We start from the raw sequence: 14,802 nt of genomic DNA, 5'->3' as shown, positions 1-14,802 counted from the left end.
ATCAATGCCAATAATAAACAAAACTGATTTCCATGTTGGATTCTAAGTGGACTACAAAAAAATCCAAAATACAGGCACTGCAAATATGGAAAATGGAAAATTATAATAATAATAAAGTATTTAATACAAACAATTGTACTCATTATAAAGTTGTATTGGGAGTTGAGAACATTAGTTATTCAGTAGAAACAATTTTGCTTAGTCCTCCTTAACATTTAGCCAGTTGCTAAGACAGTCCAGTCTGTTGACATTATCGGGGGACAATGTTGCTAAGGGGTACAGGCATGTACCAAAGACTATAGACTTCTTACAGGAACTTTGGTCAAACCATCTCTAAACAGCTTAATTCTAAACTGCTTTGAGGGATACAGACACCGCAAAGACTAGAATACCTATAGAATGCCTTAAAGAGACTTTGGACACCGTCAGCAATGTCAGGCGTTTGCTCTTGTTGCTAGGAACTAGACTTTCTTAATTTCATTAAAGTGACGAAGATGTGAATGATGATAATTGAAATGTTATTTTCCTGTACAATAGAGATGTAAGTGTAGGAAATATATCTTGTTAACTTTTTATTGAAACTAAAATAAGATTGTTTTTAACTATTGAGTAGTCGTCTAACTAATGACTTAATGTGATTTACTGTGGGATAAAAGGGTGGAATGAGAAGACTGTGTGGCACTGAGAAATGCATTGTGCCGAAACGTCTGTGTTCTGTATCTCTCAAGTAAAATAAAGCTACATAAAGTAATTATTTAACGAGTGTGAATCGTAACCTCCTGAATGTTATCATTTACAAGATTAATGCACCAAAAGATTTTACTTTAACTGTGAGTGCAGACTTCAGTACTGCAAGTAAATACTTTGAAAATGATACTAATTTAAAAAATATTGTTTTATATATATTATTCCAGACATTTGGTGGTCTGTTTATGCTTGGTTAATACTTGGTTTATTTTTTTTGCAATTCTGTAAAAACCCATAAAAAATGTAATTAAATAAAAATTTATTTCTATGATGGCAAAAAAATGTTTGTTGATAGATACACTGTAAAGAATGCTGGGTTCCACACAATTAATTTAAAGATATTAAATTAACCTTTTAGTTGTTCTAAATTTAGGTGGAATATAAAACAATTAAGTTGTTCCCCCAAAAAATTCAAGAATTTTGTTGTTTCAGCTTATATTAAATATATGGTTAGAACAAATAGCCAATGTCATTTTTTAAATGTAGAAAATTGTGCTTTGTGATCGCAGCATGTATATATTATATTGTATTGTATTAGAATTAAAATCTGAAATAAAATATGCAAGAGATATTAAAGCTTTGTTTTTTGTCTATATGTTTAAAGGACTGGCACCTTGGAGGAAAGTGTGATGTGTTTTTATGGGGTGCTGGCAGGCATGGGCAACTCGCTGAGGCAGGACGAAACATTCTGGTGCCAACTCTTGCTCCCTCTTTTTCCCAAGCCCAGCAGGTGTCTTTATAAACAAACACTTAAATGTCTTTACTTTTATGCTATTTGTATTAGAGCTGCACAATTTATCGTTTCAGCATCGATATCACAATGTGTGCGTCCGCAATAGTCACATCGCAAGATATTATGTTGAATTGACTTTGCTGTGTATTTTTCACATTTAAATATACAAAACCATAAAGCATGCACTGCTTATTTCACTTTTATCTTTGCTTTATTGCGTTCATCTATGCTTGCAGTTTATTATATTTTATGCATGATTTATTCCCCTGCACAATCATCCCAATCAATCAAAAGCAAAACATTTGGTTACACTTTAGGGACTAATTCACACTATTAACTAGTCGCAGATGCATGTTATTGAGATATTGGCTGCTTATTAGAACTTACCATCTACATATTCTGCATGATCTTATTCTGCATCCCTTACCCAATACCTAAACTACCTTAATATCTATTAATATGGAGAAAAATAAGAGTTTATTGAAGCAAAAGTCATAAATAATGGTTTGCTAATAGCGAGAAGTAAGCGTTAAAATAAAGTGTGACTATAAGTTATTTCCAAATAGTGTTATTCAATCATCTGGTGAAAATGTAGATACAGTATATCACAATATATATCGCAAAAAAATTAATTATTATATCGTGCAGTCCTAATTTGTACTGTAATTTGCTTACAGATTAAATGAATTAGTTTTAATTTCTTCTTTGTATCGTCAGGTTGTTTGTGGGCAGAACTGCACATTTGTGATCCAGGCTAACGGCACAGTGTCTGCATGTGGAGAGGGCAGTTACGGTCGTCTTGGGCAGGGAAATTCAGACGACCTGCATGTCCTCACTGTCATATCTGCTCTGCAAGGCAAGCTGTGATTAAACGCACATAAATGATCTTTTTTGTTCATGTGCACTACAGACTGAGAGCATTAACAGTGATGTTGTATGTGTTTGTGCAGGCTTTGTGGTCACTCAGATGGTGACATCGTGTGGCTCTGATGGTCATTCGATGGCTCTGACTGAGAGCGGTGAAGTGTTCAGCTGGGGAGATGGAGATTATGGGAAACTGGGCCATGGGAACAGTGACAGACAACGCCGACCACGACAGATAGAAGCACTGCAGGGAGAAGAGGTGGTGCAGGTCAGAAACACAGCTTTTCTCTTCCTCTTAAAGCCACATTCTATTTCCTATCGCTTCAGACTGCCAGAGTCAGTGCTGAAAGCACTAGTGGAAAACCCCTCATGCTCGCGCTTGACCGAGAATCGAATAATAAATTGTCTCCTCGTGACTTGTGACGTGCCCTGAGCAATATGTAAATATGGGCAGTGCGTTTTTCTCAAAAACAGAATTAACATACAGTACAACTAAAACTTGGAAGATTGGACATAATCTAAAAGCAAAAAGTCATGTGGTTGTTTTTTATTTCTGAAAGAATATTAACAAGAAATTATATATATATATATATATATATATATATATATATATATATATATATATATATATATATATATATATATATATATATATACACACATACCTATATAAATATAATATAAATTACTCTATATTCAACCACAAAATGCACATTTTTAGAAACATCCAAAGACACTGCAAATGTGCAACAATGAAATTCCTTCACCATTAACCATTAACCACTTAAAAATTAAATAAATATAAATAAATAAATATTTGACCTATCCCTATTATATACAGTAGATTGCAGCAAACTGGAACCTATAATGTCTTTGTAAGTGTCTCCAGAACATATCCACCTGTTTCAGCTCAAAATACTTTTATAGATCATTTATTAATACTGCTGTAGGTGGCCAGTAAGTGGCAGCAAAAATATTTGTGACATGGCAGTTTTCTGACATTTCGAAAGTTTCTTATCTGACTCCGTTTTAAAGACTTATTCATTTAAAATGACAGTTCACCCAGTTTTGTGTTCAACAGAAAAGGAAACTCATAAAGGTTTGGAACCACTTGAGAGTGAGTAAATAGCAAGCAAATGTTCATCTTTGCGTGAGCTATCCCTTTAAGCTCCCGATTTATAGTGTTTCAAGTGCACACATTCAATTCAATCCATGTTTATTTCTATAGCGCTTTTACAATGTAGATTATGTCAAAGCAGCTCCACATAGAAGTTCTAGTAAAATTGAAACCGTGTCAGTCCAGTTTTCAGAGTTGAAGTTCAGTTTAGTTTGTCTGAACACTAAAGTTCAAACCCATCGATGTGCAGTTAAACAAGTCTCAAACCAAGCAATCCAGTGGCGACACCGGCAAGGAACAAACTTCACCAATTGACAAAAGTGAAGGAAAAAAACCTTGAAGGAAAGTAGGCTCTGTTGGACATGACCATTTCTCCTCTGACCAAACTTCCTGTGCAGAGCTGCAGTCTAGGTACCGGAGGCTGGAGAACACTGGACGTTTATCATTCAAAGTGCATACATGTATAGGCAACTTTTTCTATATAAAAAATAAAAATAAAAATGCAAGTGACTTTAAGGTTTTATTAAACAAAGAAAACTTTTCTCACCAGCCTGAGCTCCTAAAACAAACTATAAAAAACTTGGATGTAGCTTAATTTTGTTTGACGTGACATAACACCAATTTATTTCCCTATTTTTCTCTTGCCGTCTTAAGATAATGAAATTTGTGTAATTGTGTTTGTTTATGTGCAGATGTCGTGTGGATTTAAGCACTCCGCAGTAGTGACATCGGATGGAAAGCTTTTCTCCTTTGGTAATGGAGACTATGGCAGACTGGGACTGGGAAATACCTCGAACAAGAAGTTACCAGAGAGAGTCAGTGCCCTGGAGGGCCACCAGGTCGGCCAGGTAAAACTGAATACCGTCTACAGACATGCATCATGCATGAAGTGTCCATCACTTGTAAAGAAACATGTTTTTAAATGCACTAATTCATATCCCACGAAAGCCTTTGGATAAAAATGAAGTAAATGTTTAAAACTTAATCTGATTCATCTGATATTGTTGTGGTTGTGTGCAGGTTGCTTGTGGGCTGAATCACACTTTGGCAGTATCAGCTGATGGAATGACTGTTTGGGCATTTGGAGATGGAGACTATGGCAAACTGGGATTGGGAAACTCAACAGCCAAATCTTCCCCACAGGTATAACTGATGACATTTTATTTTATAGTGTCTTTACAAGCATAATGAACAATTGGGTATAGCAAAGAATAAGAGTTTTTAAAGTTTAGTGTTCATGTGTGTTTGTTGCTTTCCAGAAAGTGGACGTGTTGTGTGGAATTGGCATTAAAAAGGTGGCATGTGGCACTCAGTTCTCAGTTGCTTTAACCAAAGATGGAAATGTGTACACATTTGGGCAGGGTAAGCTGGTTTCATGTACAATGACACATGCCTCTCACAGTTTGCTGAATGTCAAAGCATTCAGTGTTTTATGTTTTTTCTTTACTGTGACAGATCGTTTAATTGGTCTGCCGGAGGGTCGGGCACGAAATCATAACCGGCCTCAGCAGGTCCCCGCTTTAACAGGAGTGTTTATTGAGGACGTGGCTGTAGGGGCTGAGCACACACTTACTCTTTCTTCAACTGGAGATGTGTATGCCTGGGGCAGCAATTCAGAAGGACAGGTGTGTGTTTGCTAACAAACTCCTCATTCTTTTTCATTTACATTATTTTTATGAAGTTTCTCAAAAGAGTATCATAGAAAGTCTTTGTTTTCGTATTTTCATTTTGTTTTCTTTTTTAAGCTGGGCTTGGGCCACACCAATCATGTCAGAGAGCCGACCCTCATCAGTGCTTTACAAGGCAAAAATATCCAGCAGATCTCTGCAGGACGCTGTCATAGTGCAGCATGGACTGCACCGCCTGTCCCGCCACGTGCTCCAGGTACAGACACATGCATGATGACTTGCTTAAATTGTGTCCCAAATGAGGCACAGTACACTTACACACTATTTGATGTACTTTTTTACTCACCCGTCTAGAGATTAATTCAGCTTTGGAGTATGAATGATTCAGTTTTCCAAGCTTATTTTCAAATAATTGGTTCATTTGGGTGTTTAAAAGGCATGAATATTCAACGTAAACCTACAATCTGCACTATTTATAGTATTAACAATTGTAGCTCTATAACAGGGGTGTCAAACTCAGTTCCAAAAGGGCCGAAGCCCTGCACAGTTTAGTTCCAACCCTGCTCCAACACACTTACCTGTAGGTTTTAAACAAGCCTGAAGGACTCAATTAGTTTGATCAGGTGTGTTTAATTAGGGTTGGGACTAAACTGTGCAGAGCTGCGGCCCTTTTGGAACTGAGTTTGACACCTGTGCTCTATAACATATTTATTGTTCAGTATTTTAATACAATAAAATTGTACTACAGTATAGATACTAAACTAAAAGTGTTAGTGTTTTATTAACATATTCATAATTTTTCATATCTGACTCAGTGTATTATTATTATTATTATTAAGTATTATGTTTTTGTGCATATTTCCCTTTATTATGATAGAACAGTATATATAAACAGGAATTAAAGTTGGTGAGATAGGTTTGAGAAAGGTCCTTAAGTTGGGACTTGAACTTGGGACACCAACGGTGCAGTAGTTGTGCTATATGTTGGTGCACTGACCACTAGTCTATCTGCACCAACCTGTGTATTAGTTTTGACCATATGAAGTGTATTTGATTTTAGTTTGACCCAAAGACTATAATTAAGTGATGTTTTTTCAAAAGAATGAGTGTGATGCTGAGTTGATCAGTAGTTGAAAAGTGCTGTGTGTGTTTTAAGGTTCATCAGTGCCTCTGCAGCTGGGTTTGCCCGTGTGTGTGCCTCCTCAGTACAGTGCTCTCAGAGAGGTCAGTATGGAGGCTCTGAGAGCCCGACTACGCCTGCTCTACCACTTCTCTGACCTCATGTACTCCTCATGGAGACTGCTAAACCTCAGCCCCAACAACCAGGTACACACACCCACAAACATCATGTCCACATAGATCTTTGTTTGCAAGTCCTTGTGACCTCTGTTATAACGCCATCCTGACTCTGCTTTCTGATTGCTGTTGTTTCAGAGCTGCACGTCCCGCTATAATGCTGGTACATGGGGTATAGTCCAAGGTCAGCTGAGACCCCTGCTGGCCCCTAGAGTTTACACATTACCCATGGTGCGCTCGATTGGGAAAACCATGGTGCAGGGCAAGAACTACGGCCCACAAATCACAGTCAAAAGAATCTCTACACGGTCAGTCTGAACGGTTCACCCAGAATATGTGCACATTTCAATTTTAACTTCTACCCCCATCCAAAATACATGTCTGTTTATTGCACTTTTATCAATTATAGATTTGAACTGCAATACAGATTTCGAAAGGCCATTTTCTCAAAATGAGCTATTAATCTGCAATTCAGCAGTACTTGTGAACACCAGGCTTCAATTTAATGTATGTCTATAGTCTGACGATTTTTACAGAGGGATATGTTTACATTAACATTTAGTCATTTGGCAGATGCCTTTGCCCAACATTAACTCAACTTTTTTAAAAAGTAGAAAAGATTCACAAAATCACCTTAGTAAAAACGTTTGACTCTGAAATGTAAAAGAAGAACTCTGCATACATTTCAGGACCAAACATTATGGCAGGTTCAAAGTAAGACATATTTAATTTAATAATACCAAATTTCCATAGTTAGAAGAACATTTCAGAAAAGTGCCAAATATTAGTGTGTTTGTTTTTTGTTTCTCTTCACAGGGGGAGGAAGTGTAAACCCATCTTTGTGCAGATCGCCAGGCAGGTTGTGAAGCTGAACGCATCTGATCTAAGATTGCCATCAAGGGCCTGGAAAGTCAAGCTGGTTGGAGAGGGAGCAGATGATGCTGGAGGAGTGTTTGATGACACCATCACTGAGATGTGCCAGGTACAGTCATCCTGACAGTCATGTGTATGACACACACTCTGTTAAATAAGCATGTTGTTTAATTTTTCTATGCATCATCCAGTGATATGCTGAATGATAATAGTTTATTACACGGAATGATATTTTGCCAAAAGGTTTTGTACTAGTCTGTATTTCTAAACACATCATCAATAGCATGGAGACCTCTAGTGTTTTTTAATTGGTCAGTTTTGTGTATATGTAGTCACTTTCTTGTCATAGAATTTCTGTAGCGTTTTACAGACACTTTTTATAAGGGTATATGGAAAGCATGATAACTAAACAAAATCAAATCAATCAAGTATTTTGTCATTATTGGTCACTGAGTGTTTCTCTTAAAGTAAATAAAAATAACAGCAACATTGATAAAAAAGAATATGAAACTTTTTAAGATCTGATTGTGTAGAAAAGTGAAAATCTATTTGTGCTAAACTTATTTTAACCCCCTGAAGTCCCATTCTCACTACTATGGATTTGAGCTTCATGCAAATGTTCAACTTTTGCAAGCAACAGCCAACATGAGCATCACTCACAGGATCCTCTCTCCGCTCTCCTACCTGCCGGTTGTATTCTCCGTGCTTTAGAACTTCACATACAAGTGTTTGCTGCAGATCATTTCATGCATTTCTAGTTATTGTGTTCATGCCACCAACATGAAACCACTGTCAAACCTTCCTCATCATAAAACATATTTTGTTAAAATTATGGAATTTTAACTACTAGCTATATATTTTTTCGATAGTCTACAGAACAACCCATCGTTAACAATAACTTGACTAATTACCCTAACCTGCCTAGTTACCGTAATTAACCTAGTTAAGCCTTTAAATGTTGCTTTAGGCTGTATACTAGTGTCTTGAAAAACGTCTAGTCAAATACTATTTACTGTCATCATGGCAAAGATAAAATAAGTCAGCTATTAGATATGAGTTATTAAAACTATTATGTTTAGAAATATTGAAAAAAATCTTCTCTCCTTAAAATAGAAATTAACAGGGGGGCTAATAATTCTGACTTCAACTGTTTGTGTATATATACGCCCCCTATTCAGTATTTCTTTTCAGTTGAAAATGTATACATACTGAAATATATATCAACAACTTCTAGTTCATTCAGACTATATTATATTATATTATATTATATTATATTATATTATATTATATTATATTATATTATATTGTGGCAATAAATTAAAAAAACAAACAAAACTATTTAGTGTTTTCCCTATACAGAGTTTATTTTCAGCTGCAAATTTTTTTTTTAAATAAAATCTCGTTTGCTGCCTGTGAATATAGTTCACAAACTTTACCTAAGCAACCTCAAGGTGAAAATACCTACTTGCAGCTTCAGTCTCCACCCAGAGTGAAAGGCAACTACAAAATCTCTGTTAGTGTGAATGAAGCTGAACTTAGTGTAGTCTAGTCAGTAGCTAATGATATAAATTTAGTCACTTTGTGTAAAATCAAATATCATTACATAGTAAAGTGATTTACGGATCTGGTGAATGTGTGCAGGAGCTAGAGACAGGAGTAGTGGATCTTCTCATCCCTTCTCCAAATGCCGCAGCAGAGGTGGGCTATAACAGAGACAGGTGAGTGCAGACCAACACCACTCTGAATGCTAGACTCCTCTGGTCTTCTTAACTCATTGTTGCTTTTGTTTTTCGTCAGGTTCTTGCTGAATCCTTCGGCCTGTCTGGAGGAGCACCTGCTGCAGTTCAAGTTTTTAGGCATCCTGATGGGAGTCGCAATCCGCACAAAGAAGCCTCTGGATCTGCACCTGGCACCGATGGTGTGGAAGCAGCTGTGTTGTATCCCGCTCAGCCTGGAGGATCTGGAGGAGGTGGACCTGCTGTATGTACAGACCCTCAACAGCATCCTGCACCTGGAGGACAGCGGCATCACGGAGCAGAACTTCCATGAGGTGCAGTGGTCAACAATACTCACTTACTGAGCAAAGCATGACGAGTCGTTCAGTCCAACTCGCAATTGACTGGTTAAATTTTTGTTTAAGGACCAAAATTCCCACAATCACAGTGAACATTATTGGCTAAATGTTTTATCTCTTGATCTAAAAAAGTAACAGAAGTGTATTGTATAAAATGTTTAGCTGAATATAAGTTCTACTAGTTATGTGCGTCAGTCTTGTATATTATTTTTAAACTTAAAAGTCTTTTAATTTTAAATAAATTAAATATATAATCACTTCTTTATGAGAATAATACAATGTCAATTGTTTTATGTCTTTGTTGTCGGAGAAATTAAAGGAAAAGTGCATATATGCACAAAAAATAGATTTAAAAAAGTGAATTAATAATATTAATGAAAGCAGCCCAGAAGCAAAACAGTTTTATTGAACTTAAATATTATAACAGTTTTATATTCAATAATAAAAAGAAAATAATCACAAATACCTGAATAAATCAAGTGCATGTATTTTTACATGTTTCTTTTAGGCATATACATTTCTTCTCTCTTTCTTGTGTTGCATTTAATAATGTATAAACCCTGGAAAAAATTATATCTGTAAATTAATAGATTTGTTTTTATTTCATTTAATTAAACAAACATTATATTAAATAAATATTATACATAAAAAATGTATAATAAAATCTCTACATAGTTCTGTAAATAAAAAAGCCAGAAGTTGTGTTTTAGAATGTTAAGAACTGCTGGTTTTACTGAGGGCATTAAGTAGTAATTATGCTGACAAAAGTTGTTAAAGTTGTATAAATCCACTTGGTATTTTAAAGACTGAAAAATATGCTCTGCGCCACGGCATATGGTCTAACAGGGTTGAGCTTATTCTCTTATGCCGAGTTCAGACTGCGTGATTTTTAAAGTAATCATGTCACAGATGTTTTCACACTGCATGACTATCTGGGCTAGCATTTTGTCGCTGATTTGTTTACACTGCAAGATGGATTTTCACACTGCATGACTTTACAATAGAAAGAATCACTGATAACTTCATCCAAACTACGCCTCACAGCCATAAACATGTTGTATGTTTTGTGTTTGTGTAGAAAATGTACTTAATTTGCTCACCTGAGTTTGAAGAGAATTAGCTATTTCTCCTCAACTTTTTGCTTTATCACCCTAGTTGTGGTTTTGTTCAGATGACACGTCAAACAGGTGCTCCAGCCAAATTTCCACTGGTTTTTCCTCCATTTCTTGGGTCCAAATAAACAGAAAATGAATGCTTTTAACTTCTCTCTCAACCTCCTGGCTCAACCCTGAGCTGCAGGTTTCCACACTAGTGAATGCTGCTCTCTCATTGCCTGTTGGCGATCGCCAATGTTATTTTCAATCAAAACTCATTTCACAGTTGCATCACGCCATGGTGCATTTGCTATTTACATGGTGGACTTTGTAAGTGGAAAAACTGAATGTGTCACTAGCGAGAAAACAGTTAAACAGACCATCTGCAGCGCAAGGATAAAGAACGAGCCTCCTCCATTTGGCCTCTTTTCTTTCTCTTCACTTTTACTCTATACTCCTTTACTTTTGTGGAGTAAGGAAATGGTGGAAATCCACTAAAGACATCTATTAGTCTACATGTTAATTTTCATTTAAGATTTGTTTAAAACTATTTCTAACTTCAGTTCAAATTTACAGCAAACTAATAAATGAGTAATAATAATGAAGTGTGGTAAAAGTTGTATCCAAAAACACGTCCTATATGCTCCATATGGTCCAAAACCCGACAGGTGGACAAACCTAAGCTTGTTTTTGTTAAAACAAATATAAATGTGTTATATGTCAATAAAAAAGTTATAAATAATTACTTAATAAATAATACTACTAATTATAATAACATTATACAAAAACAAGTTGTCATGAATAAACTGAAAAAAGCTCCCGAGATGAAGAATGTATAAAGGCAGTGGATTTTATATTTATGTAGAGAATAGTAATTTTTGTAATATTTTATTCCTTTATTTTATTCCTTTTTTCATTTGTATAGATATGTGCGTATTGCTCTACATTCTGTGTGTTTATTAAGCATTGTGTACGCGTTTAAGACACAACTAACACGCTGTGCTCTGGACTTTAGACATGCTTTCAGCTGGTCTAAAAGCATATCTATTTTAGTTCTTAAAAATAGCAACGCGCCAACAATGCGCCTTAACACACCTCTTTTCTAGATTGCCACACCAATGAGTCCACAAAGTGGCGCAAATGGATTTGCTATTTAAACAATGTTGCGCAAAACCTAAACTTTAGAGTAGCACTGGCCTGAAAATAGCAACACATCGCACCAAACGCGTCTTGCACCTTATTGCGCCAGGTTTATGATAGAGCCCCATGTGTTCCTCATTCATCCAAACTCTACTAAACCAAAAATGTGGACAGTATTATTTATCTCCATTGCTAAGTGTTAATACTTGGCTTTGTTTGTTTATTTATTCATCTGTAAATAGATGATTCCACTGGACTCATTTGTCGGCCAAAGTGCAGATGGTAAAATGGTTCCTATCATCCCCGGTGGAAACAGTATCCCGCTGACCTTCTCCAACAGGAAGGAGTATGTAGAGCGGGCCATCGAGTATCGACTCCATGAAATGGATCGTCAGGTGTGTTAAGCTCAACAATGAACACAAAGGTGTGTATTCAGTGAGAGGTCATCTGATCCTGTTGTTTTGGTGTTTTGTTCAGGTGGCGGCGGTGCGCGAGGGCATGTCCTGGATCGTGCCGGTTCCTCTGCTGTCGTTACTGACGGCGCGGCAGCTGGAGCAGATGGTCTGCGGGCTGCCGGAGATCAGCGTGGAGGTGCTGAAGAAGGTGGTGCGCTACAGAGAGGTGGACGAGCAGCAGCAGCTGGTGCAGTGGTTCTGGCAGACGCTGGATGATTTCTCCAATGAGGAGAGGGTGCTCTTCATGCGCTTCGTCTCGGGACGCTCACGACTGCCCGCCAACACTGCTGACATTTCACAGAGGTTTCAGATCATGAAGGTGGACCGGGTGAGGATCTGTATGCTTTTATGGATGCCGATGAACCACATAATACACCAAAATAGTCTAAATGATGTTGTTGAGAGTGGGAAAAAACACTTTTATTCAGAATTATTTTTAGCTAAAATGATATACAAAAAGCTGCTGGCAACCCTTTAAAAACAGTACATATAAACATTCACAGCTATCCATTTTGAAGGACTCATCCCTATGCCCTAGTCCCTAGAGTTTGCCCTTAAGGGTGTGAGCCCTACTGAATGGAATGCAGTGTGTGACGCCAAACATCTCTGAAGGCTACAAAATTTTTTCTAACAGCAAAGTGGAGAGTTTTGATCACTTAGGTTTGGAATGACATTTTAATATGGCAGCCATGACTTTCACTCCCAAGTGCCCTTGGGGGGAGATATGTCACATTTGTAATGCACCAACAGTGTTCACTACAGAAACGTCTATAAAAAACAAATAAGCATAGTCAGCGCCAATAGCCTAGTGGTTGAGTGAGTTCAATTCCTGACTAGAGGTCCTGAGGTTAAACCCCTAAAAATAATTATAAAAAAATAAGCATAACACTAACAGAATTTAGTGGCATTCACTATAAACAACATTCATTATAAAAATCAAACCTAACAAATATATTGGAAGTAAGTGCGTCCTCGCACTATGCTATCTGAACCGTTCCCAGGCCTGTTTCCCGGATCTTTTGAGAAGTGTGAGTGCTTTAAATCGGGCTCAGGTGCGGTTTAGTTGGCCGGCCCTGGCCTGGTTGGAAGAGGTGTGCCAGAGCATGGTTCACTTGGGCTTTGGCGCGGTACGCTTGTAGTGTGAGCGCAAAGTGCACCTGAGCCTGAAACTGAAGGCGAGATGTGATGTATGGGGGACTGTTTCAAATGGATTTATTAATCATTCTTACCGTTTAATGAACACAAACTGCCGTAGTTTAAAAATACGCAAACCCCTCACTGCACGACAGCTGCACCTTCAGCAAACCTCCTCATTCCTGCAGCACGAGGACTTTGATTGTTTATGAGGATCAAAAGTGGCTGATCTGTTCGGTGAAATATTTGTGTGTCACTGCATATCAAACTACTAAACCGATATAACTAAAGCAATCTCCACTGTGCTGAGCGAGAGCGCTTCTCTTCTAAACCGAACAGCGCATCATCGATGATGTAAGCATGCTCAGGCCGAATGTAATGTGTTTTCGGGCTGTCGAGGGACAGGGTAGAGGGGACAAGCACGGTTTAAGGCAACTGTACATAGTGCGAGTATGCCTTAAATCTACCTTCATGAGGGAAATGTCCAGATACTAGCATTAATCCAGATTTGTGCACACTTTGCTCATGTTTAAAGTCATTTTGCAATTAATCTCGTAAAACATTTCTAGATATTTCAAAAATGAGTAAATGTATTTTATTAAATAGTATGTTGTTGTTCTTGAATATTATTGATAAACAATATTCAATTATGAAATAATATCTGTAATTTAATATACTAGAAAATTAAAAATGTAAATATAATCAAAAAAGTTTTATAATATGTAAATGTAACATTTACTTTACTTTGTATTTTTCCCAAGTTTATATTACCTACATTTACATTAAATTTAGTCATATATTATTACAGTTTGATATTTTAGGCCACTTTTCATCCAGTGTAACCATGCATTTTTACACCAACAAGCTTGCATTTTGAGTTTTGATCAACCCATCATTCAACAGTGTTTCGACTTGGCACCATTGCATTTTACTTTACAAATAAGCATAGAGATTGAGAGAGAGAGAGAGAAGAAAACATATAAAAAACAGCAGTTCTACATGGGATCCAGTTTTATATATATAATTGACTAAAGGCTGGGTGTTGTTCAGTAGTCTTAGGACAACTTTTATGAAAGGATTTGATCAACTTCAAATGTTGACTACTGTATACTGTATATTTGCTGGCAGTTAGCTCTCTACAGCTCTCGCATGGTCACCCACTAAAGCTGAGCAGGGCTGCTTCTAGTCAGTACCTGGATGGGGGAAAGCTAGGTTGCTGCCAGAAGTGGCGTTAGTGTGACCAGCAGGAGGCACTCAACCTGTGGTCTGTGTGGGTCCTAATGATGGCGACTCTTTACTGCTCAGTGAGAGCCGTCTTTTGGATGAGATTTTAAACCGAGGTTCTGATATTTTGTGGTCTTTAAAAATACCAGGAAGTCCTTCGAAAAAGAGTCAGATTTAACCCTGGCATCCTGGACAAATTTGCCCACTGGCCTCTGTCCATCATGTCCTCCTCACCATCCCCAAACCATAATTGGCTTCATCATTCTGTCTCCTCCACCAATCAGCTGGTGTGCACTTTATTGCAATATGGCTGCCGTCGTGTCATCCAGGTGGATTCTGTACACTAGTGATGGATGAGGAGATTCCTCCAAAAATGTGTAAAGCGCTTTGAGTGTCCAGAAAAGTGATTCATAAATGGAAGAA

General features: G+C 37.2%; 1 protein-coding gene across 12 annotated transcripts in view; it reads left to right on the top strand.

Moving 5' to 3' along the window:
• The window catches only part of herc1 (HECT and RLD domain containing E3 ubiquitin protein ligase family member 1), an 86,839-nt gene that overhangs the window by 71,330 nt on the left and 707 nt on the right, over positions 1-14,802 (top strand). For all 12 annotated transcript variants that reach the window (XM_087261184.1, XM_087261182.1, XM_087261181.1 and 9 more), the window contains exons 63-77: positions 1,352-1,477; positions 2,198-2,336; positions 2,431-2,612; positions 4,154-4,309; positions 4,482-4,604; positions 4,721-4,823; positions 4,917-5,086; positions 5,207-5,345; positions 6,246-6,415; positions 6,524-6,693; positions 7,202-7,367; positions 8,900-8,976; positions 9,056-9,308; positions 11,809-11,961; positions 12,044-12,349. In XM_087261184.1, the coding sequence (XP_087117310.1) occupies positions 1,352-1,477; positions 2,198-2,336; positions 2,431-2,612; positions 4,154-4,309; positions 4,482-4,604; positions 4,721-4,823; positions 4,917-5,086; positions 5,207-5,345; positions 6,246-6,415; positions 6,524-6,693; positions 7,202-7,367; positions 8,900-8,976; positions 9,056-9,308; positions 11,809-11,961; positions 12,044-12,349 (2,433 nt within the window). The remainder of the gene's footprint in view (positions 1-1,351; positions 1,478-2,197; positions 2,337-2,430; positions 2,613-4,153; positions 4,310-4,481; positions 4,605-4,720; positions 4,824-4,916; positions 5,087-5,206; positions 5,346-6,245; positions 6,416-6,523; positions 6,694-7,201; positions 7,368-8,899; positions 8,977-9,055; positions 9,309-11,808; positions 11,962-12,043; positions 12,350-14,802) is intronic.

Source organism: Danio rerio, chromosome 7 (assembly GCF_052040795.2).
Source record: "Danio rerio strain M-AB ecotype USA chromosome 7, GRCz13ab, whole genome shotgun sequence".
NCBI classification, from domain to species: Eukaryota; Metazoa; Chordata; class Actinopteri; order Cypriniformes; family Danionidae; genus Danio; species Danio rerio.
Note: the sequence above shows the minus strand (reverse complement) of the source record. Positions and strands in the feature narration are given on the sequence as shown.